At 52.2% G+C, this 22,047-nt stretch overlaps 1 protein-coding gene across 8 annotated transcripts in view; it reads left to right on the top strand.

Annotated features, from left to right (window-relative positions):
* The window catches only part of Snph (syntaphilin), a 39,522-nt gene that overhangs the window by 13,193 nt on the left and 4,282 nt on the right, over positions 1-22,047 (top strand). Inside the window, exons 3-6 of one of the 8 annotated variants that reach the window (XM_075962464.1) lie at positions 12,885-12,912; positions 13,675-14,337; positions 14,963-15,070; positions 18,049-18,198. In XM_075962464.1, coding sequence (XP_075818579.1) covers positions 14,156-14,337; positions 14,963-15,070; positions 18,049-18,198 — 440 coding nt within the window. In that variant the 5' untranslated portion in view covers positions 12,885-12,912; positions 13,675-14,155. Of the gene's footprint in view, positions 1-12,884; positions 12,913-13,674; positions 14,338-14,863; positions 15,071-18,048; positions 18,199-22,047 lie in introns of all 8 variants that reach the window. The other 7 variants (XM_075962462.1, XM_075962465.1, XM_075962463.1 and 4 more) reach the window with 7 other exon arrangements.

Genomic DNA, 22,047 nt, shown 5'->3' with positions numbered 1-22,047 from the left:
ACAAGGGAAAACAGAGAGCAAATTTATATTGAATGACTCTTGTGTTTGAGCTTGAATTTGCCCTTTAAGACTTTGGTCAAGTCCAGTGGCCACATGGAAAATCTATCCATTGTGCAGATGTTATGGGTGGGAGGAGTAAGCTGGCAACCTATCCTTCAAGAAAGCAGTTTGGCGGATCATTCAGACTTGTTGATCCTGGAATCCGCCCAGGAATCCACCCTGAGGAAATAACACTAAATGTAGACCCATAGCTATGGACAAAGATAGCCATTATTGCCCTGGCTTTGGTAACGAGAACGTGCTAGTGTTCAGGAGAAGGGGAAAGGTAACCATCAAGGACCAGTGATGGAAGATTATGCGGCCATAAAACACTGTGCGTGTGTGCTTGTGTGTGTGCACATGTCTTTGTTCATGTGGGTGCAGGTGGGTGACGCATGTTCACGTGTGTGAATATGGAAGCAGCTGTGGCCCAGCACTTATGTGGGGGGCAGAGGACAGCCTTGGGGGTCAGTCCTCACCCTCGCTGCAGCTGCGCTTGCCAGGACTCTCCTGCCTCCGCTCCCTTCTCGCCCAGAGCGCTGGGGTTGCAGATACGCATTTGCAGGGGCTCTGGAGATTCCAACAGCTCTGCACACTGGCACAACAAGTACTTTCCCCGCTGAGTCACTTCCCCAGCCCCCACAAAACACGTTTCATAAAGACTGCGCCATATGGACAATTCTTAAACCATGTTAAAATTTTAAAAGATGCAAAGTAGTGCGTATACTATGGTTAGAGCCATGCAGAAGCAATACCAACACCCCCCTCTCACAAAAATACTCCATGCTAGCCTGGTGGTGATGACACATGCCTTTTATCCCAGCACTCAGGAGGCAGAGACAGGAGGATCTCTGAGTTCAAAGCCAGCCTGGATTGGTCTACATCGTGAGTTCCAGGACAGCCAGAATTATACAAGAGAAACCCTGTCTCAAATAAAAGGAAAAAAAAATATTTTCTGCTTAGTGGGGGATGGGGATGGTAAGGGGGTTGGAGTTTTATAAAGCTATATTAGCTTGAAAGTGATCATGGTGGCTCACCTCTATAGTCCCTGCACTTAGGAGGTGAAGGCAGGATTAAGAGTCCAAGGCTTGCCTCAGTTTTAATTGAGTTTGAAGCTAGTCTGGGTTACACAACACCCTGCCTCAAAAAGACAAAAGTTGACCCAGTCCAAGTGAAGGAAGGCTGTGCAGCGTGGGACCTTCCTGGTATGTGCTGCCCGGTGCCTTGGTCTGTAACTCCGTCCTCAATCAGAGCCGCCGCTCCTTGCAGGCATCACTAAATGGGTCATTGGAGCTGACCCTCACTTGGCAGGGAGGGACAGCTGAGGTTCATACCCAGTCCTCTGCTGAAAGTTAGGTTCCTGGCTCGGCCCTGTGCAAGAGAGTTCACTTTCTCTTCCTGCCATACCAGAGTCCCTGTGACAAGGTCTCTGTGTGCCTTTAGGAAAGGCGGGTGAGGGGATGTGCTGGAGCCCAGTGCCAAAAGAACCAGCGAAGGGCAAACAAACCACAAGTGTAAGCTCCAAATCCTAGCTTTACCACTGATGGCCTTGGGACCTGGGACAGGTGTCACCCTGCACCCCAAGCTCAGCTCCTTTGCCTATAGACTAGCTCTAGAAGAAATTCTTACCCTGTCAGGCAGCTAACAAAGCAACCAGACCAATTAGAAGAGTTCTCGTAAGAGTCCTGGGAGGGTCATCTCACAGCCTTGGCCTCTGTTGCTTTTCTGAAATATGCACACAGCACTGTAGGGTCTGTGATTTGTTCAAAATAAGCCAGAAATAATGGATTTTCAACTAAATGGGAAATCTCTTAATTTATCAATGTTCCTTATGTACAGACACAAGGCAGAGGGGAGTGGCCTGTAACGTGACACTGCTCGCAGTGTAGGCTGTGCCTGCTGTGAGTGCCAATATCTGAACACCTCTGATTGACCCTCAAGCCATAGACTCTCATTGGACAGTCACTGCGAGAGCCAGTGCATGGCAGAGCCTAGGAGGAGAGATGGAAGGTTTGGTTCTGTTTGACCTTCGTGCTTGCTCAGGGCAAATACGTAGTCTTCAAAGGCTCTCTGGCCACCTGCTGGAAGTCCTACCCCAGCTGTGACATGCTCTGTGTGCTAAGGGCTTCTGTGCGGGCACTGCCCTTCATTGTCATGACAGTGGTTTCACCTCAGGAACATTTGCGGAAACTGGCCCTGAGAGGGACTGGCCTGAGGGCCCACAGCTACCCTGACTGAGATTGAATCCCATAGAGTCTGATGTATCATCTGAACTCTTGCACTACAAGGAACCTGCTGGTGCTGGTGCTAAGGGCATCGTTTTGTACCAATGCTGGAACATAGGAACTTCAGCTCGACCCATCTAATAAACTGATTGTCGGACCCATGCTATTGTGTTTTACGAAGATACAGCAAACTCTAAACTGCCCAGTACTGAGCCACTAAAGGCATCACAGGGTTGGCTTTCTACAGGCCTCAGCCACACATAGCCTTACCTCGTGTGCGTTTCTGTTTATATCATACTTAATATATGTTGGTTCACATCCATGGACATGCCTCAGGGAAGTGTTTCTGACCAGTGTGTTTCTCAGTGAGAGAGCCTTCCTGTGCAGAGAAACACCAGATAGTGTTTTAGCATGAGGCGTGGGGCAATCATTTCAACCATGAAATCACAAGCAAAAATGTTGAAAATCTCTATGTGTAGACCTCGACTAGGTCCTATGCTTACAGTAGAAGAGGTCGGCCAAGAAGCTACCTTGTTGATGTGGAGAGATGGATCAGGTGTTAAGAGCCCTGGCTGCTATTCCAGACCACCAGGTTCAATTCCCAGCACCCACAGCTCACGACCATCTCCTGCAGTTCCAGGAGATCCAGTGCCATCTTCTGGCCCCCGCACTCATGGTGAGCAGACATCCATGCAGGCAAAATACTCACAGTAGATAAATCCTTTTACAAAACATTAAGAAGATGCCTTGTGGTCCACTGAGAACATGGGCATCTAGGAACTTTCTGTTACCCGTGCCTGTCTGTGAAATGACCTCAGAAGAGTTGAGAGTATTAATTCTGAGACTACAAATATCAGCAAATGGATGACTTTACAAATATAAAATCCATGAATAATGAAGAGCAAGCATAATCGTTAGGTGTTGATCTTTCTCTGAGAGCTGCTGTCAGGCTTTGGGATTGCCGCTAGACCTGATTGGATTCCACAAGGGCAGAGAAGGAAATTGCAGGGGCAGCCGGGGTGAGTTCTGAGTTCCAGACAATCCCTGTACCGCAGAGGGTGGGAGGGGAACAGAGAGAATGCTTACAGGGCACGCACTCCTCGTGAGTAAACACCGGCTCTGTTATAAAGATGCTGCTCTCATTCTGGTCCCCAAGATCCAGCTGTTAGTTCTGCGCTCAGGTCTCTGCCAAGGAGTAGAATCAGCCGAGAAGGAAAGATGACCCACTACCCAATGCGCTGTGCGAGAAAGGGACTGTGATTGGATGAGCAAAGCACCCCCAGCTGTCTCCACTGCTAAGAAGCTCATAACACCCCAACCAAGTGCAGACTCGCCTATCCCTCAGCAAGTCTGCATCGGAGACTGGGCAGGTCGTAGGTACAAGTCAAGGACAAAGTGGGCACACGTCTTTACTTCCCTGGTACTTACAAAGGTGATAGACAGATAAGTGCATAATACATTTAGTGGTTGGTAAGGATGATGGAGAACATTGAAGCGTGAGAGGAGAGAGAGGGATGCTGGGAGGTGGGAGCCTATATCATATTAAATGAGGTGCACCGCAAAGATACCCTTGGAACAAAGACCTGAGTGAATGAGAAAATGCTGAACAGAGGTGCGGGAGAGGAGCATTCCAGGCAGGAGAATTGACACGTGCAAAGGCCCTGAGGTGGGAATGTCTGAGGAGGTGAGTGGGTGCGGGGAGCAGTAGCAGAGGTCAAAGACAGTAAATGGTGGGAAGAAAAGGATGTAAAGGACTTTAGATCCACCAGAGTGAGGGCTTGGCTTCTGACCCAAGACAGGAGGGATTGACTGGAGGGGGGGCCACAGTCCAGTCTCTGTTCTGAAGGGACCCCTCACTATGAGATTGCAGGGGTAGGGGGATTGCTGTGCCAGACAGTGGTGGCTGAGTCTGTGGATGGGCACTGGCCACTCTGACAAGCATCAGGTTCTATGCTGAGCAGGGAAGGAAGGCCGGTGTGCTCTTCTGAAGTACGACAGAGCATCGTGCGATGGCTGGAGCAGTGGGGTTGCCGTGAGTAGTAAAACAGAGGGAAAGCCTCAGGGAAACAGACTAGAAACAGACCGAGGAAAGCTAGAAAGGTGTGCTTTCGGGAATGTGACTCTTGGCCTGCTGTCTTACTCCCAATGGCATTGGTGAATGGTGAAGACTGAAGTGCCATTGTTGGCTCGACAGTTATTGGCTTTTTTTTTTCTAGAACTAAGGCAGAGAGAGAGAGTTGTTTGGAGGGAGCTAGACTGAGAGATCACTCAGCCATTAAAGTGCTCGCTGTGGAAGCATGAGTTTGAGCCTTGGTAAAAAGCCGTGCATGGTGACACACATTTATCCTAGTTCTGGGGAGTTGGAAACAGCGGTCATTGGCTGGCCTAGCCTAACCTGTGAGCTCCGAGTCCCGTGCCTCAGAAAACAAGCTAAATGACTCCTAAGGATTGCCACCTAAGGTTGACCTCATGTGTGCATGTCTTGTGCACACATGTGTGCACATGAGCACACTTGCATGTATACACACACACACACACACAATGCTTCTCAAGGACACATTGTTCTAACTTTTCACATTAAGGTTTTGAATTGAGAAATCTGGGAAAATGGCTTAGTCAGTAAAATAAGTGTTATGCAAGCTGAGCCTGTGGCCCCAGCACAGCGGAAGAAGCGAGTGCAGTGGTGTGGTCTGCAGTCCCAGTGCTGGGTAGACAGAGGCAGCTGCGTCCCTGGAACTCCTTGGCCAGCCTGCATAAACTCATTGTGTGTTCTAAGGCCAGTGAGAGATCCTGTCTCAAAAAACAAGGTAGAGTATGATTGAAGAAGAAACCTTTGTCTCCACACATACATGTGTGCAAACGTGTACAAACCCACATGACATATGTGTCCATCACACATACAAATGCACACACAGAAGATAAAATACATGAGCTACACTAAAGTGGAGTTGGAGAGATGGCTCCAGTTAAGAATAGTGGCTGCTTTCCCAGAGGATCTGGGTTTGGCTCCCAGCACCCACATGGCAGCTCACAAGTATCTGTAACTACAAGTCTAGGTGATCCAGTGCCCTCTTCTGGCCTCCTTGGGCACTGCATGCACTTGGTACCCTGCATATAAAACAAGAAAGGTTTTTAAGAAGAGGGTAGCTGGGGAGATGGCACAGTCAGGAAAACATGAGGGTCTGGGTTCAGATCCCTAGCACCCAGGACCAAATCCAGCCATGGTGGCACACTTTGTAACCCCAGCACTGGGGAACAGGGGTAGGTGGATCACCAAAGCTGAGTGGCCAGGCAGACTAAATAATTGGTGAGCTCCAGATTTTAGTGAGAGACCCTGTCTCCAAAAGCAAGATGGAGCATGCTAGAGACCTGTGATACCAACCTCCGGCCTCTGTGTACACACAGCTATACACATACTCACATGTGTCTCACACACACACACACACACAGTCAAATAGTGCCAGTGTGATAGCTCAACAAATAAAGACATTTGTTCTGTGAGCCTGACAACCTGAAACCTATCCACGGATCCCATGGTAGAAAGAGAACCCACTTCTGTGTATTTGTGCATGCGCCCCCCCCTACACTAATAATAATGATAATAATAATAAATTTGAAATAATTACGAAGAGAATAGACTCAGGCAGACGAGTGACCCCCTACGGCTCTTGGCGAGTGTCCTCTGTCAGGGCTCTGGCAGCATGGAGCGGGCGTGACTGTTGATGTTCACCGTGGCTGTTCCATGTACAGCTGTAGTCAGCCCCATTTACAGAAAAGGTTCTTGAGTCTCAGACATACAGTGGCATTAGGAGCCCAAACCCAGGTGCGTTTGATCCCAGGACCACACTGTTTCTGTTATGTTAGTTGGTTTCTCCGTGAATAAAAACTTCCCAAGACAAAGACTTTCAAGTGGGGACTGGGTGTCAGGAGACTCCCCCACTTAAAGCATTTTTAAATTCTTGTTTTTGACTAAATCAAGAGGCAGGACAGCTTCTCTGGAGAGGGGTTGGTTAATCCCTGGCCCTCATCCAGCAAGCAGGAGCAAGGCTGGATCTTGCTGAAAGCCAGGAATCTTCCTGAAGGTAAAAGGTTTCGGCATGATGTGGGAAATGCCACCAGCAATCAGCTGGACGGGGACCGGCTGCAGAGCAGGCAAGGCAGCTGTAAAAGAACAAGAGCAGAGGGAGGAGGATGCTGCAGTGAGGGGCATGGCTCGTGGGCATGCTTGGGTGAGCCATGCTGTATCTCTGAACTCAGCCCGCATGCCTCGGGGATGCAGACACGACTTGGCTCCCAGCAGAAGCGGCGTGGCATGAGAGCTGGTGGCATCAGGACGAGCTACATCATGCCTTCTGACACTGTTGCTCATGCTGTGGGCTTCACCAGTCTTTAGTTTTCTGCTAGGACCATTGGACCAGAGCAGTTCAACCTATGGGGTTGAACAAACCTTTCACAGATGTTACCTATCAGATATCCTGCATATCAGATATTTACATTACTATTCACGACAGTAGCAAAATCATAGTTACAACGTAACAATGAAAATAATATCATGGTGGGGGGTGGTCACCACAAGGTGAAGAACTGTATTAAAGGGCCACAGTGTTCGAAATGTTGAGACCCACTGGACTAGAGTGTCTTGAGATGCTGGTGGTGCCAGGGAGATTGGTTGTTGGAGTATGTCGGGCCTGGTTTGGTCTCCCTAGGTGGTAGAGGCTCTCTGATCACTGTTTGGTGGAGGGTTGTCTCCATGGAAAGGGCTGTGTTCCCAGGCAGACGTGCTGACATCTCCACGTCCCTTCTGTCCCTGTTACACAGGCCCTGTGAACAAAACACAGCGTTTGAAGGTTGGCTCGGGTGTGTGTACCGCCTTTCCTTTCTCTCGGGTTCCTCCCTGCAGACTCCCAAGGAGTGGATTCCTTCCGCTGCAGCAAATCCTATGCAGAAATTCTTCCTTTAACACTCACTTCAGGGATGTCTTTATTTTTCCCAAAGCATGAGCCTGCTCCCTGGTCCTCATGGACCATAAGAAGACTGATCGTGGGTTTAAATCAGTGGGCAGGAAGCTTGGGATGAGACCAATCTGTTTGGACTTGTGGTGCTGCATAGCGGCCTCTTCTTCCTTGGGTCTCAGCCTCACCTTCTAGTCCTGTGTGACCTGTCTTAACGTTGGTAGAGCACTTGTCTTCCCACCTCCCCAGCTCTTTCTTCCTTTGGAAAAATCTCTCCTTTGTTCTTATTGAACTCAGGCTGGCTTTCAAGTGGGGATGGTGGGGGGATGGGCAGATGGGTAGATTTGCTGGAATCCAGCTGCCAGCCCAGATTCTGACTCCCATTTGCTGGGCAACTGCAAGAAATTACCTGCCCTTCCTGGATTTTAACTTCTCTGTGGATAAAATGGTGACAAATTCTCCCCGAGTTATTTTCTGTCCTAAGCTTCTAAGACCACATTAGCCGCTGCTGGTCCTTGGGATAGGTGCTGGCAAAAGTAGCAGTGAGACCCAGGATCCTAAGAAACAAGGCCCAAAGAGTAGAGAGAAGCCACCGAGATGGAGGTCCACCGTCATCCTCTTCTGTGCTGCTTAAGACGAGGAGGGGCAGGGGAGAAGCTGCAGAGATTGACAGCTCTATCAGTGAGGAGAGGCCCAGGGAAAGCACACGCTGTGGCCAGGGCTGCTGGGGGCCTCCATCTGCCAGGAGTCATTTGCCATATTGGCTACCAAGCTGAAGTTGGCACCGTGACCTCTCTGTTCCCACACCTCTCCCTGGTGCCTGCAGAGGGTCTATCCTGGAGCAACTTACATTGGAAGGAGTGGACCCAGGGTTCCCCTATTGCTCCTTGCCCCTGGGAGATGCCCTTTGGCGGTCAGCCTGGAAGAGGGTGCCTGTGACTTCAACCTCAGCTCATGCCTTCTTAGACTCTTGAGGTATACAGATTATCCGTAGAGAACAGATCCCTTTAAGAGGCAATGAAGGGATGAAGCTTTCTGATTTCCCACAAATTGTCTATCTCCCCCTTTATCATCTTGATTGGGTCCCAAAGACACTGGTACAGACAAGAGGTTACCACGTATGCTTGAAATAGCTGTATTTGAGAGAGGAGAGGCCCCAGCTGACCACCGGTGAGCGTGCAATGTGACTCTGAGCTATTGGGGGTTCAGGGCGCTGCTTGCATGGCACCTAGGCTGTGGAAAGAAAGGACAACTTGGGGAGGAAAAGCAGATGCCTCTGGGTGGGGCTTCTGCTCTGTTTACAGGAGCAGGGGTGGTTCTGCTCGGGCCAGAGAGAAGGCTCAGGAAGGATGCCTTGGGAGCAGTCTAGGTGCCCTGCTTGCCTCTGGTCTCAGGTGAGGGCGGAGGATTGGCTTTCTGTCTTGCCCTGTTTCCACTGCTGAGCAATCTGGACCATGTCCTCCCTCTGGACCATACCTAACCTTTATTGATTGTGCGGATTTGTTTTGACTGGGTTTTTTCTTTTAATTGAGATGCAGTTCACAGACTGTAACATTTTCCCTTTGAAAATGTACCATCCCCAGTACAAAATTGTGAAACCAACTCCATTATCTAATCCCCAAGCATCTGCAGAATCCCTCTTAAGAAGCCCCGTTCCTGTCGACAGCTGCCTCTCTGTTTCTTCCTCCCTTCATCTTGACAGCCCCTAAGTGGCTCCTGTCCCTGTGGATTTGCCCATGGTGGTATTTGTGTAAACAGAGTCATCCGTCACTTGGGGTTTGTATCTGACTTCTTTCGCTTAACTCGGCGTCTTCATGGCTCATCCCTGTTGTAGCACATGTTACTGCCTCGTTTCTGCTATAGTTGAAGTCCTGGTGTGATGTGAGATCTCCTGCCGTATATGTGTTGCTTTTATTGGTTGATGAATAAAGCTGTTTTGGCCAATGGACAGGCAGAATATAGCTAGGTGGGAAATCCGAACAAAGACAGAAGGAAGACAGAGTGAGGATATGCCATGTAGCCACACTAGTAAGACGTGGACCAGGACTTGGGACCAGGGCTGAGGCGTCTGAGACTTGTCACTGGAGGCTTCTTGTGGTGCTGTCCCAGCCCGCAAGCCTTTTCTGTTTGCCTTGGGAACCCCTGCAGCATTTGGCCAATTGTGAAACAGCCCTGCCTCTGTACTGGGGTTGCCACAGTGAGAACGCAGAATTCAATGGCTCTGTTGAGCGGTTTGAGTTCAGGGAGTGGCTTGTGCCATAGACAGGAAGTGAGCTGGAGAAGTCCCCCCCCCTCCACAAGGGCAGGAAGGCTGGACTTGAGTCTGCTGATGGGGGAGGATGAGGCCGTCGGAAGCCTGCCGAGCTTCGCCCATCGCCTCAGTGGAGTCGCCCTGGTGTTCTAAGGTTGGAGGGTGTCTCCTTGGCAAACGTCCAGGCCCGTTTCCATTCCCCTCTCTGCATTAGTATTCAAGGAGCACAAGTTTCTGTGCTTGCCTAGGAAGAATGTTCCAGGTTCTGCTGCTGCCTTGGCAGAGCCGGGCTCCCTCCCAAACTCTGGTCACCATGCTCTGCTCTGCACAGCTGCTGGGGGCTGAGTCATCGGCTCAGCCTGTTCTGTTCTCTGGGATTTCAGGGTTTTTCTTTTGTTGATGGTTAATGCTTTGAAAAAGACCTTCAAAGGTATATTCTGGAACGTTCCCTTAGGACACTAGGTTGACCCAAGCACCTGGCTGCTCCGCTATTGAATAAGGTGCCAGTTTCTCCCGAGAGATGCAGCTTCCTAATCTTAAAGCCGAGGAATCTGCTACCCAGGAGTCTAGTCACTGAAGAAGCAAGCATCATTTGCCAAGACCCTTGTTTCGTAAACAGCCCTAGAATCAGAATGTGGGACCAGGGTTCCTCGGAGACCATCTAGTCTAACTCTATGATCTAGCACAGGTTTTAAACCATTGTATAATGACCCTGATGTGTTAATTGTGTTTGTGTCTATGAAATATACCAGGAAGCTTCAGCTAAGGGGTTAAGACAAGAAGAAATGGGGCCTTCATCCCGAATACACACAGTCCTGGGGAAGGATGCTGTAGGCTGACAGATAGCTCAAGCAGAGAGATGGTGGCGCTTTGACAAGCAGAGCTCTCATTGCATATGTACAAGTGCACACACATATACCCGTGTGCACACATGCACTGCATGCAGAAGTGGGGGAGAATAAAAGGAGGAGGAGGAGACCATTATAAGTGGAAAGGACTTGATCACCAAGATTAAGTGTTTTCTCCTTATTTTCACATAACCACGAGTTTCTGATGGCTTCCAAACAGGGTCCAGGTCCTTTCTCTGTTATTCCTGATACTGCCCAGACCCATGCCCTCCTAAATTCACCCCTGGAAGATTTTAGCAGTCTGCAATCTGGTCTCCTCCCCAGTCCTGTCCTTTCCTGACACACGCTAGAGGGCTCCCCACCCGGGGTTTTCTCACGCGCATATCCCATGTGCCCCCTCTCCTTTGTGGGATAGCCCCACGCCTCCCTGTGGCCCACTGGACAAAGACCCTGGCTCATCTGGCTGTGTGTAGCCTGGCCTCACTGCCCCTCACCGCCTCACTCCCATTGTTCCCCACCAGGCACCCCAGCTTCCGAGCAACGATGTTGTTGAGTTAATTACCGCCTTTGGCCATGCTGCCCCTGCCTTCCCATGCATGGTGGACACCTACTCATTCTTCCAGGCACAACACAAGTTTCTGGCTGGAAGAAGCATTTTTCTGGAGGCCATCAGAATGTCGTGGATGTGGTTTGTTTTTTGTTTTTTCTGAAGGTCATATTACATGTTAGTTGTCTAGTTCCAGACCACTGTCTCCTCCTGTGTGTGCCGTGTCTCTTATGTGACCCCTCCGTGCCACACGCATGCACTGCTGCATGTTCCTTTCACAGTAGTTAGAGAGGAGGTGCAGCGTCATGGTAGACGGAAGGACGAAGCCCAGCAGTAGCCAGGCGCGCCGAGGCATGCAGCCCAAGTACAAGAACCAGCATTCAATCCCATATCTGTTTGAGCCTATTTCTGCAGCTTTTCAGCTCTTCCTTCCCATTTTAGGCCCTTAGGCAGCACTGGGGCTGGGGATGGCCAATCAAAGAGGCAGATGTGTGTGTGGTTCCTATGGAGCCTGCACAATGGGGAAGCAGGAACACTGATGAGAAAGGGGAGGGTTTCCTTGGGGTTGAAGGAATGAGAGATTGTTGACCCTGCTCCCATGGCTTAGAAGCTTTCCTTTCAGCTTCCATTCCAAGTGGCTGCCTCTGGCTGCCTGGGGACAGGTCTGTGGGGCTCCAGGCTGAGCAGGCGGCATGGTGATAAATGCCATGGCAACATGCCTCCTCTCTAGGCTGTGGTGAGAGGGAGGAGCCAAGAAGACACAGGACACACACTGGAGCCTCTGAGCAGGATCCTGAGGAGGAGGTGCCCTATGGGCCCTGGGTGGCTTCTGCCTTCCCAAGAGGGCCCCTGCCTGTGAGGTCCCATCCCAGTAGGGGAAATGCCACTTCCACTTCTGTCCTGAATTAATGGCTGGTTCTGGTCTCCCAGGAGACTGTCAACTGTGTCCGGGTACAAATGCCACCCCATTCCCACCCGCGGCCAGGGAGAAAGAAAAAGAGAATGCAAGAGGGGGGAGAAGGGGGGAGAAGGGGGTTGCCAAGCAAGGTGGTAGAAGAGACAGCTGGGACAAAGCTCGTATTGTACCAGGGCCACACGCGGTTCCCATCCACCCTTTCTCACCTGCCTCCCAAGATCTGGGCCTGGAGCTCCACCTGGACTCCGTCAGCTCTTAATCCCGCTCACCCAAGCTGGCTGTGGTAGAGAAGCCACCTGAGAGGTGAGGCCTGCCGGAGGTGCTGCCTCCTCCCTGTAGCCAGCCTAAAGCCAGGAGGCTAACAGTGGTGGGAACATGGCCAGTCAGGCTGGCGTGACATGGACTAGCAAGGGCCCAAAGGAAAGAAAACTGCCAGCAGGTCACCTGACCTTAGAGGGATTCACCCTGTAGCAGGTAGTCCCCCAAGCTTGGTCTGCGCATGAGCAAAGGCCATTGCCCTCTGCCTCCCCTATTCCAGCTGCTCCCAGAAGATCCTCCTGTGTCCAGGAGGCAGGGACCCCTTGTATACATCTCTAGACAGATATGCAACCCACTGATGCCCCACCCTGCCCCTGATCATGGCCTCTTCTGATCTGTTTCCAGAGGTTCTGCTTGGGTGACTGAGACTGAGGGATGGGAAGTGGTGCCAAGCTAGGTGGGCAGCTCAGGTGACGGGCATGGTGTCAGCGGCTCCTACACCCGACACCTCTGGGCAAACAATGCCGGCTGTGTCCAGGCCCTCTAGGGGAACGGACCGTGTTCTGTGTCACAGCCAGGAAGCTGGCCATCTGAGTAGTGCATTTGTCCACTCGGGAGTTGGCCACACTACTGTGCAGGAGAAGCAAGTTCCTGGGGACCCCGATGTAGGAAGGAGGTAGTCCCTGGGTCAGGAACTCTGGGGTTTGAGATCTCAGTATCTGATGCTGGTCTGGTTCAAATGCTGCTCCTGCCGCATAACTGGGGTGTGACTTGGGCAAGTCCTGTTGCTCATGGTGGCCCTGATTCCTTATCTGTAAGAGGGGACTAATCTCAGCACTTCCTCATAGGGTTGTTGGGAGAAGTCAATGGCGTAATGTACGTAACACGTGTAGCACAGGCTGGCGTGCAGTGGGGCTTGGCTTGGCGGCTGCGTCTCCCCAGCATGGGCAGAAGTCCAGGGCATGGTGCTCTCGGCTAAGCTTTCCCAGGGTATTGTCTATAGTCCCTTCTCCAAACGTGAAGTCCCGGGCTACGACCTCTAGCGCTGCCTCAAAACCAGTTACTGACTGTAGAAAGCCTAGGTTTCTCTGCTTTGACCCAAGGGAGTTCTGGGCTGATGCCTAGTGTAGCCCTGGTCCCGACAGCTACCCCTCCGCATGGGGCCTCTCCCTCCCCAGTGTTCCTGAAGACATCCCTGCAGAGCTGTCCTTGACACTAAAATCCCAACTCAGGAGAACATCCTAAAGACCCAGCACAGGACCCAGAGGGCCTGAGTCTACCCACCCCGCTTCTCAAGTCTCCTGGGCATTGTGAACTCCTGAGCATGAGGCTTGCTAGACACACCCACAGAGGAACACTCAGCAGCTAGGGAGGACCTTGGCCTCTTGCGCATCAAGCCTACGCTCAGTGTCCTGGGATGTGCTAAAATAAACGTGCATGTTTATGTGACCGAGGCTAGCCTGCATGCACGCAGCATGGGAGTCAGAGGGCCTGGCTGCTGTCCTGCCTGGGGGGGCAGGCGCCTGAGCATGTACGTGGCCATGTGTGTGACACATCTTGGAATGACCTATTTTGTCTGTATCCATTTATCTCTCTACCCGTGTGCTGGTATGTCCATCTGTCTTGTCTCCTTTGTAGCCAGGAAGCCCCGAACCACGTGCCAACTGGGAAGGTGATGGTCAGCGAGACCAGCCCGGCCTAATCTGGGGCTCCCAGTCCTGCACCAGGAGTCCTCCGACCTGCAGCCCCTGCCACAGAGGGAGGACTGGATGTGGGAGGCGGGGTCTGAGGGGCAGGGACCTGGGGAGAAGCAGGCTTTGCTAGCAGAGTAGAAGATCCTTTCGCTGCACAGGTGGACAGGAGGCCCTTTTGTCCTACTGTCCCCGTGACTGTGGTGGGGTCGTCGTCCCTCTGGGTGCCTTCACTGACCTGGAAGATCTGGGGTTGGACTGATGACTTCTAGCCATCCCTGAGGCTCTGAGAACTGAGACTTTAAACTGGGGGTAGCAGTCTCTGCCAAGCCCCACTGAATTCACTGGCGAAGGCAGCCACCTACGGCTTAGCCTGCAGGTCCTCGCTTGATTCTGGGGTGTCGTGCCGAAGGGCAAGAGGAGAAGCCATGCCAGGCAGTGGCCCCAGTGAGAGGATGACATGGCCCGGCCCTGCCCTCCCTACGCCCCCCACAACCCGCCCTCTCTCCTCAGCCCCGGGAACACCGTCCATCCCACCGCTAACCAGGACCCGCAGTCTCATGGCCATGTCCCTGCCAGGAAGTAGACGCGCCTCTGCCGGATCTCGCAGGTGAGTCTCTCCCTTGTTTAGAGCCTGAGCTTCTGAGGCAGGAGGGCTTGAGCTTTGTCCTCATCTGCAGCAGGCTTGCAGTGTGCCTTTAAGCAAATTGTGCCCTCGGTTTCCCCATCCTTAAATAGGCTGGCTGATCCATGCCACCTCCAGGAACTATTTAAGGACCTAAATGACATGGTGGATATAGCAGTTGTATGAAGGTTCCCATTAGCATCGGCCCTGCCATTACGAGTTCTCTTTTGACTGTCACCCTGTGGGTCCCTCTCCAGTCCCCTCCTGTCTGCCCCATTCTAATCCCCTCTGTTTCCGTTCATGCCTGGATGTCCTTCCCTGGGCTAAGAGACCCTGGGGCCCGCCCTTTGTCCACAGCCCTGTCTAGCCTCCGTACTTGACCCTGGGGAACTAAGAGGGTTAGCCACCTTCTGGTTTCTATCTTGATTACCACTGTCTGTTCTGTCACCCTTGTCTCTGTGTGTGTGTGTGTCCCACCCCACTGCCTTTCTTCCCTGTGATGAACCCGAAGCGGGGGCACTTTAGGCCGTAGCGGCCTGGCAGTGTTCGCCCAGTGCCCACAGCTGCCCGCCAGCCAGAATGAGCAGCTGCCTCTTCTCCCCGCCTCCAGGCGCACTTCTCCACCTGTGAGTGTGCGGGACGCCTACGGCACCTCTTCCCTCAGCAGCAGCAGCAACTCTGGCTCCTGCAAGGGCAGTGACAGCAGCCCCACACCGAGGTAACAGCTCCTCCTTCCAGCCAGGCCCGGCTGCCTGGGAACCTGGTGCCCGGGAGATGGGGGGACAGCAGCGCCATGATCTGCCCATCCCGACTCGGGCATTCTTACTAGATCCCAGAACTTGTCACGTCTCCCCTCTGTGGTTCCTGTCTGTAAAAGGGACATGAGCCCATGCGATAAGCTGTCAGGGACAGAGACAGGCGACTCCTGGAACTCTCAGGTCTCACCCATTCCTGTCACCATCCATGTGAACACCACTTGTCCTAATTGTCCTAAGATGGCCCCTGTGCCACCACCCGTCAGGTAGGTCTGCGAGGAAGAAGATAGCCCCCTCGTGTTGACATTTTCCCTGTGAAATTTTGCTTAGACTTCATTGGTTAGAACTGGGTCACGTGGCTTCCTAGCAACCTATCCAGTTAATTCAGAGAGGATTAGTGTTTTCCTCTCAGTGGTGCTATCCCAAACACAGAGGAAAGGGCATTTGTCTCGGGCACTGCGAGTGGCAGAGGTGGTGACATGCTACAGGTGTGACACATGCTAAGCTCTGGTCTAGGTACAGTAGACAGAGACCTGGGATAGAGAGTCACACTGGGGGGGGGGGGCAGGTAAAGAGGTGCTGTCTGTCCTTGAAGACCAGGATGTTAGTTAGAATCGGGGTGCTGGAAACCGTGGGCACCAAGGGGTTGTGGGGAGCTGCAGGCTTCCTGTCTCCAAGGCTCAACTTTTTCTCTTCCATAAAATGGAGCTGATAATGCAGGGATGTCTGTGAGTTGATCTGTGCATTCCCTGTATGTCCTGGGCCATAGTGAGGCTTGAAGGTTATGGACACGCGAGAATGGGGGTGAATCCTGACTGCAGAGCCACAGCCGGGCTCCTCCCTGCAAGCCATGCCCTGCTCCTCTCAGCAGAGAGATGTCTTCTGTGTTCAGTGATGTGCAGAGCCGTTAAAGCCACAGATCTCAGATTTTTCCACCGAGGTGTGGGCGGTGGGTAACAGTCATATGCAGGACCTGTGCACGTGTTGGAAGCTAGCATCTGGCTCCTATCCGATTTCTGTCTTGAAAAGCATGGCATTGGAAGGGTCCAGACTTTTCCATTAGTGACAGTTTTGTAACAGATCTCCCATCTGAAGCCCCTGGCACTGTCCCAAACCACAGGTTGCACACCTGTGGAGAGAGATGTCCCGTTGCCCCAAAGGAGCCCTGCCACCCCTGAAGAGGGGGCAGAACAGTATTACCTAAGGGCCTCACTGCAGTCAGGCTTTCTCTGCTAAGATGCACGTGATCACGTTTCTCTTTTTTAATACATCACACACACGGGGGCTGGGCAGCTACTAGTGACTGTCAGCGTGCATTAAATATTATCTTGGAAAAAAAATGCCCATGAAAGCAAATGAGAACGTTCAAAGCTCACTTCCCTCTGACCCCACAGTCCTACTAGTTTAGCACCTGCTTTTCCACCCTTGCCTCATGCCAAGCTGAGAACTCTTTCCTCACCCGCACAAATCCCTTGCAGGGCAGGACGGTTACAGATCTGAGTGAAGGATGCTGGACGGCTTCTTCTCTTTTGGGGAGATCTTAGAGCAGGGTGTGAAAGTCCAGGCACCCACCATGCCACCCTTGCCCCTTGCCAGGTGGAAGAGCAGCTCTGTGACCTGGCTTCCCTTCCTGCTGCCACCTTCTAACACTTCACAGTCTACCTTAAATATCACACAGCTTCTGTGAAACTTTAAATCTGCCTTGAACCTGGCTACTTCCACAATGGGCCTCCACAGGACCTATCTTTTCCAGCCCTAGGAAGTGTCTATACTGAGGCTAAGTGTCCCCAGCCCCTGGAGCAGCGGGGTGATGTAGCTACAGGCCCTGGTCTCCCTTGTGTGGGAACACTCCCAGGATTTGAAACCAAGATCCAAGCAAGGTTCTTAAGAACAGATCCTGCAGCCAGGAAGCTGTGGGTGGAACCATCTGAACCAAAGTCTGTTGTGGAATCAGGGAGTTCTCCTTCCTAGGAAAGCCTTGGCCAGCCCTCCGTCCTGCCCCCAGTGGCCCTCTGGGTGGAGGCTCCTCCTCACTGATATGGTATGACACACTGGATCAGTTGCAGGAGGTGTTGAGCCAGCTGCTACTCAGGGCCCTGCTAACTGTCCACACCTAGCAAGGGTCCACATACGTGCTCACACATGTCCCAGAGCGTGGGCGCATACACATGGCTGGTGTCCAGGACCAGGCATTTACCTATGAAGGCAGCATGAATGTGGCATATGGACAACCATGGGGTTATACAGGGGCACATGACTGGAGACACCATGAATTTCCTGAGAGCAAGGAGTGGCCAGGCCTCCCCGTGTGTACATGTAATATAAACCTGTGTGTTCCCAAAGGTGGGTAAAGAGAGCACATGGTAGTTATCTGCAGAGACAGCTATGACGTCACCCCTGTGTCTATGCCCACATCCCTGTCCCTAGGCTAGCTCCCTCCCAGGATGATGTCACCTCTGCAGGTGAGTCCTTCATCCTCCAGGCAGGCTCACTTGGAACCTGCCCTTGCTCCCCGTTCTCACATCCTCCACTGAAGACAGGCAGCCCGGGCTCAGGAAGCACACTGACTGCATGGAGCCTGCTTGAGCTACCGTCTCTGAAGTGAGTGTATGTTCGTAGGACAAAGGCTCCCGTGCACCCAGTGCTGCAGTGAGGGTCTACACAGGGTGTCAGGAGGCACTGAGCACACACGTGCCTCACGAGAGGTCCCTCTTCCCTGGGCAGATGTGTCTTATGTCCCCCACCCAACTCTTCTCTTAGAAGAGCTTCGCTAAAACTCACCTCACAGAAGGCTGGGCTCTCGGTGTGCCACGCCCACAAAGCCTGCTCAGAAGGGCCGGTGGCACAGGCTGAGCTGAAGATAGTTAGGCTGCTCCCTGGTCTGGCTCTGTGCTCCACCTGTCCTCTCCATCCCCCACCTCTGATGGACGGTCCCTTGCAGGCGCTCCATGAAGTATACACTATGCAGCGACAACCATGGCATCAAGCCCCCCACCCCAGAGCAGTATCTGACTCCGTTGCAGCAGAAGGAAGTTTGCATCAGGCACCTGAGGGCCCGGCTCAAGGACACACAGGACCGGCTTCAGGACCGGTGAGTAGCAGCCAGGGGAAGCCTTGGGAACACCAACCAGCTCCAATCTCAGCAGAGCCAGGGTCTTGGGGTATTTATCCCCTGAGAAGAAGAAAGAATGGCCCTTGCTGCCATCGACCTGAACTCTCCTCTTGGCAAAGCCTCATTTGGGCCCATTTATAGAGGTGCCAGCCCCTGACACCCCTTGACTATTTTAAGCAGGTGCTTGGGGCCAGTGGGAAGGGTCCTCCCTGTAAGGACTGTCACTTCCTGCTGCGGTCTTCTTCTGACCATAGCCCTGCACCTCCTCTGGATGGCGGCTTCTCCCCTGGATCCTGTCTTCCCAGGGATCTGAACCAGAGTCTCCCGGCTTCCTAATCCCTGGGGGTGAGAAATAGACCTTTAACCCTCCCCTGCCTCTCCACAATGAGAAACAGGGGTCTCAGCCCACAGACCAAGCCCAGAAGCCTTCCTCCATGTCTCTGTCCTCCCTATAGACGGCACAAGATCAGGGGATGCTATGGCTGAGATCCTGCTCAGCCTGGGGGTCTCCCAGGAGCTCCGGTTCAGCTGTGCTCACTCTCGGGTCCTTGCGAAGGCTTGGTGCTACCCCTCCTGGTGGCTTCATCTCTAAGAGTCACACTTCAAAGGGTTGAACACTACGGCAAATTGTGTCACCTCAGTCCATAGGCTGAGGAAAGATTGTAATTTTGAGGACAATCTGGTATACATAGTTAAGTCTCGTCACAACAAACATCTTGTATTAGGGCGGGATCCCCACCTCTGATGGCCTTCACCAGCCCCCTCTGCACTGTGTTCTGAGCTGGACCAAGCTGTGCGGGGCACTAGAGCTCAGAGCAGGCATCCCCACTGTGCCTGTTCTTTGCTCCTGCAGCAGCTTTTATACCTGCCCGGAGTTGTTCTACAGGCCGTAGAATTGGTGTGTAGACAGTTTCCCCTCCCTCCTGTGAGCCCCTCCCCCACCTCCCCTCCTACTTTCTACTCCTAATCCTGTTTCTCTTCAGAAAAGGGCAGGCCTGGGGCTGGAGAGATGGCTCAGTGGTTAAGAGCACCACCTGCTCTTCCAAAGGTCCTGAGTTCAATTCCCAGCAACCACATAGTGGCTCACAACCATCTGTAATAAGATCTGTGCCCTCTTCTGGCCTGTAGGAAGAATACTGAGAATACTGTATACATAATAAATAAATCTTTAAAAAAAAAAAGAAAAGAAAAGAAAAGGGCAGGCCTCCCATGGATATCAGCCAGCCATGTGATATCAAGCTGCGGTGAGACTAGGCACTTCCTCTTCTGTTAAGGCTAGGTGAGGTCCCCAGTAGGAGGAACGGGTCCCAACTGCTCCCACTGTTAGGGGTCCTACCAAAAGACCAAGTTACACACCCGTAACAGCGGTGGGCCTCTGAATAGAGGGCCAAGGTCAGTCCCATGCAGGCTCCCTGGTTGTCAGTTCAGTCCCTGTGAGTCCCTCTGAGCCCAGGTTAGTAGGTTCTGCGGGTTTTCTTGTGGTGCCCTTGACCCCACCGGCTCCTCCAATCCTTCCTCCCCCTCTTCTGCAGGATTTCCCAAGTTCTTCCTAATGTTTGGCTGTGGATCTCTCCGTCTGTTTCCATCAGTTGCGAGCGCAGCCTCTCTGATGGCGGTTGGGCTGGGCACTGATATATGAGTACAGTAGAGTATCCTTAGGCATCATGTCATTTACTTCCCCAGTCATGTTTGGTTCTATCCTAAGTCTCTGGGTCCTGGCCCTCAGGGGTGAGCTCCCTGTCATAGATGAAGCACAATTAATAAAAACTCAGAGATAGAAATTGGGGTTCGACCTTAAGACCAGAAAAGCAAAGCAGCCAGCCACGTCTACCTCAGTCCAAAATGGCAATCCTGCCTCCAGGAATTTCAGAATGAGACTGCCTTTCTGAGCTGTCTCCTCCTGTTTTATATTCCTCTCTAGGGCTGAGATTAAAGGCATGCACCACTGGGAATAGAGGCGCACACCTCCCAGTTTCTATGGCAAACTAGTGTGGCTGCTGGGATTAAAGGTGTGTGTCACCACTGTCTGGTCTGTAAGGATGACCAGTGGGGCTCTTTTACTCTCTGATCTTCAGACACATTTTATTTATTAAAATACAAATGAAATATCACTATACAAAGTATGGGTCTCAACCTGGGCCAGTTATTGATTGGCCAGTCCCACAATTTCTGTGCTCGGATAACTCTTTTTACCACCCTGTTCCCATTAGCAGTCATTCCCCATCCTCTCCAGTCATCCTGGCACCCACCAGACTTCCTGTCCTTATCAATCACTGGGCAGGATATAGTACAGCATGCATGACCAGCCTCTACCAGTCCAGTCAGGCTTGGTTGTGGTATCAGAGGTTGGGTTGGTCTACAGGCTCCACCATCCTTGAACTAAGGTTCCCTTTTCGGGTTCCTGCCCTCTTCCCAGTGATGCCCAGGGTCTGATTGCCCTTTTGTACTGATGTCCATGAGGAGCCAGAAGCCCCGCCCCTAGCTTCTTCTCTGGACCAGCCAGCAGTGGCATATAGGCCATCTACCTGTGTTTGGCAGAATGTCCCCAGCCACTCTGTTACCCTTGAAAGGTCCCACAGCAGGCCTGTCCTTGGCATACGGCCTTTCTCCGCACACCCTCCAGGTATTAGTTAATAGCCAGACATACTTTCTGTGCTAACCTCCCTTTGACAGCCGCCTCCGTGTTTGTGGACGCTGTTCCCCACAGTTTGAGGTGCCGTTTCTTCTGTCTTGCATCCTCGCTGGCCCCTTCTTTTAAGGTGCGGTTCAAATATTATTCCTATAGCCTCAGTCCAGCTCAGGACTGGGGAGCCATTGTCCCCGAGGTCTAGCTGGCTCCAGGAAGAGAAGCACAGGGGTGGCTAAGCTGAGCATGCCCAATTCCTCCCAGGGCAGGCACAAGTAGGAAGCAGATATTCCACGCTGAGGAAGAGAAGGGAGATCAAGGACCCCATGCTTGTTACCTGCCTGCTCTTGCCACTCAGGTAGCTCCAGTTCACTGCCCTCCCCTAGCCCACTGCTGAATTACACTATGTGGAGTGGTCAGACCCTCCTAGAGGATATTGCTTGACCCTTGGAGCCTATTCCCGAATGGGACTGCTAGTCTAACTTTGGAAAATCTGTGGTTCCCTGTGTGGTACAGTCACTCTGCTAGGCTCACAGCCCCCCAGTGGTAGCATTGGTAGTTTGTTCATTAAACCAGGCTTCTGGGAGAGATGTGGAGCTCATGGTGAAGAAGGTCCTGGTAAGGAATGAGTGGTAAGCCCCCCTCCCCGTGAGTGTCCTGCTTCCGAGTGTCACCCTGGTTTCCCCTTAGCCACTGTGGCAGGTTTCACTAATCACCTCCCTCTTCAGCACCCCCAGATCCAGCTGTAACTTGGGACTTGAAAGGCCTTAGCCTCTCTGGGTGGGAGTCTTGCTGCTGTTCCGCTCGCTGGCACGGCTCTTCTCCTGGTATCTGCATTTCTCATCCATCTCTTCAGCCTCCACTCTTGACAGTAAAATATAAGAAGCTTCTAGCATGCAAACAGGAGAGCCACCCAGTCCTCCCCCTCCTCCAACTCTTTTCACTTCTGGGCATTCTGCAAGAGGAAACTGTAAAATCATGGGCTCCCCCACCAACACCAAAGGTGGTCATTTCTCTCACGTCACCACCCCCTCCCTGGGAGTCTGGGGACAAACGTCTGTCCTCTTAAAACACTCACAAGCTGCTTCACTAGGAAACCACATCCCTCTCTTGTGTTTGCCGCTTCGCATTAAGGGTTTATTACATTTTTATAGCAGTGGGCTCGTAATTAAGGATCTGTGTAGTCTCTCCTGGAGGCGATG

Source organism: Microtus pennsylvanicus, chromosome 2 (assembly GCF_037038515.1).
Source record: "Microtus pennsylvanicus isolate mMicPen1 chromosome 2, mMicPen1.hap1, whole genome shotgun sequence".
Lineage (NCBI taxonomy): Eukaryota > Metazoa > Chordata > Mammalia > Rodentia > Cricetidae > Microtus > Microtus pennsylvanicus.
Note: the sequence above shows the minus strand (reverse complement) of the source record. Positions and strands in the feature narration are given on the sequence as shown.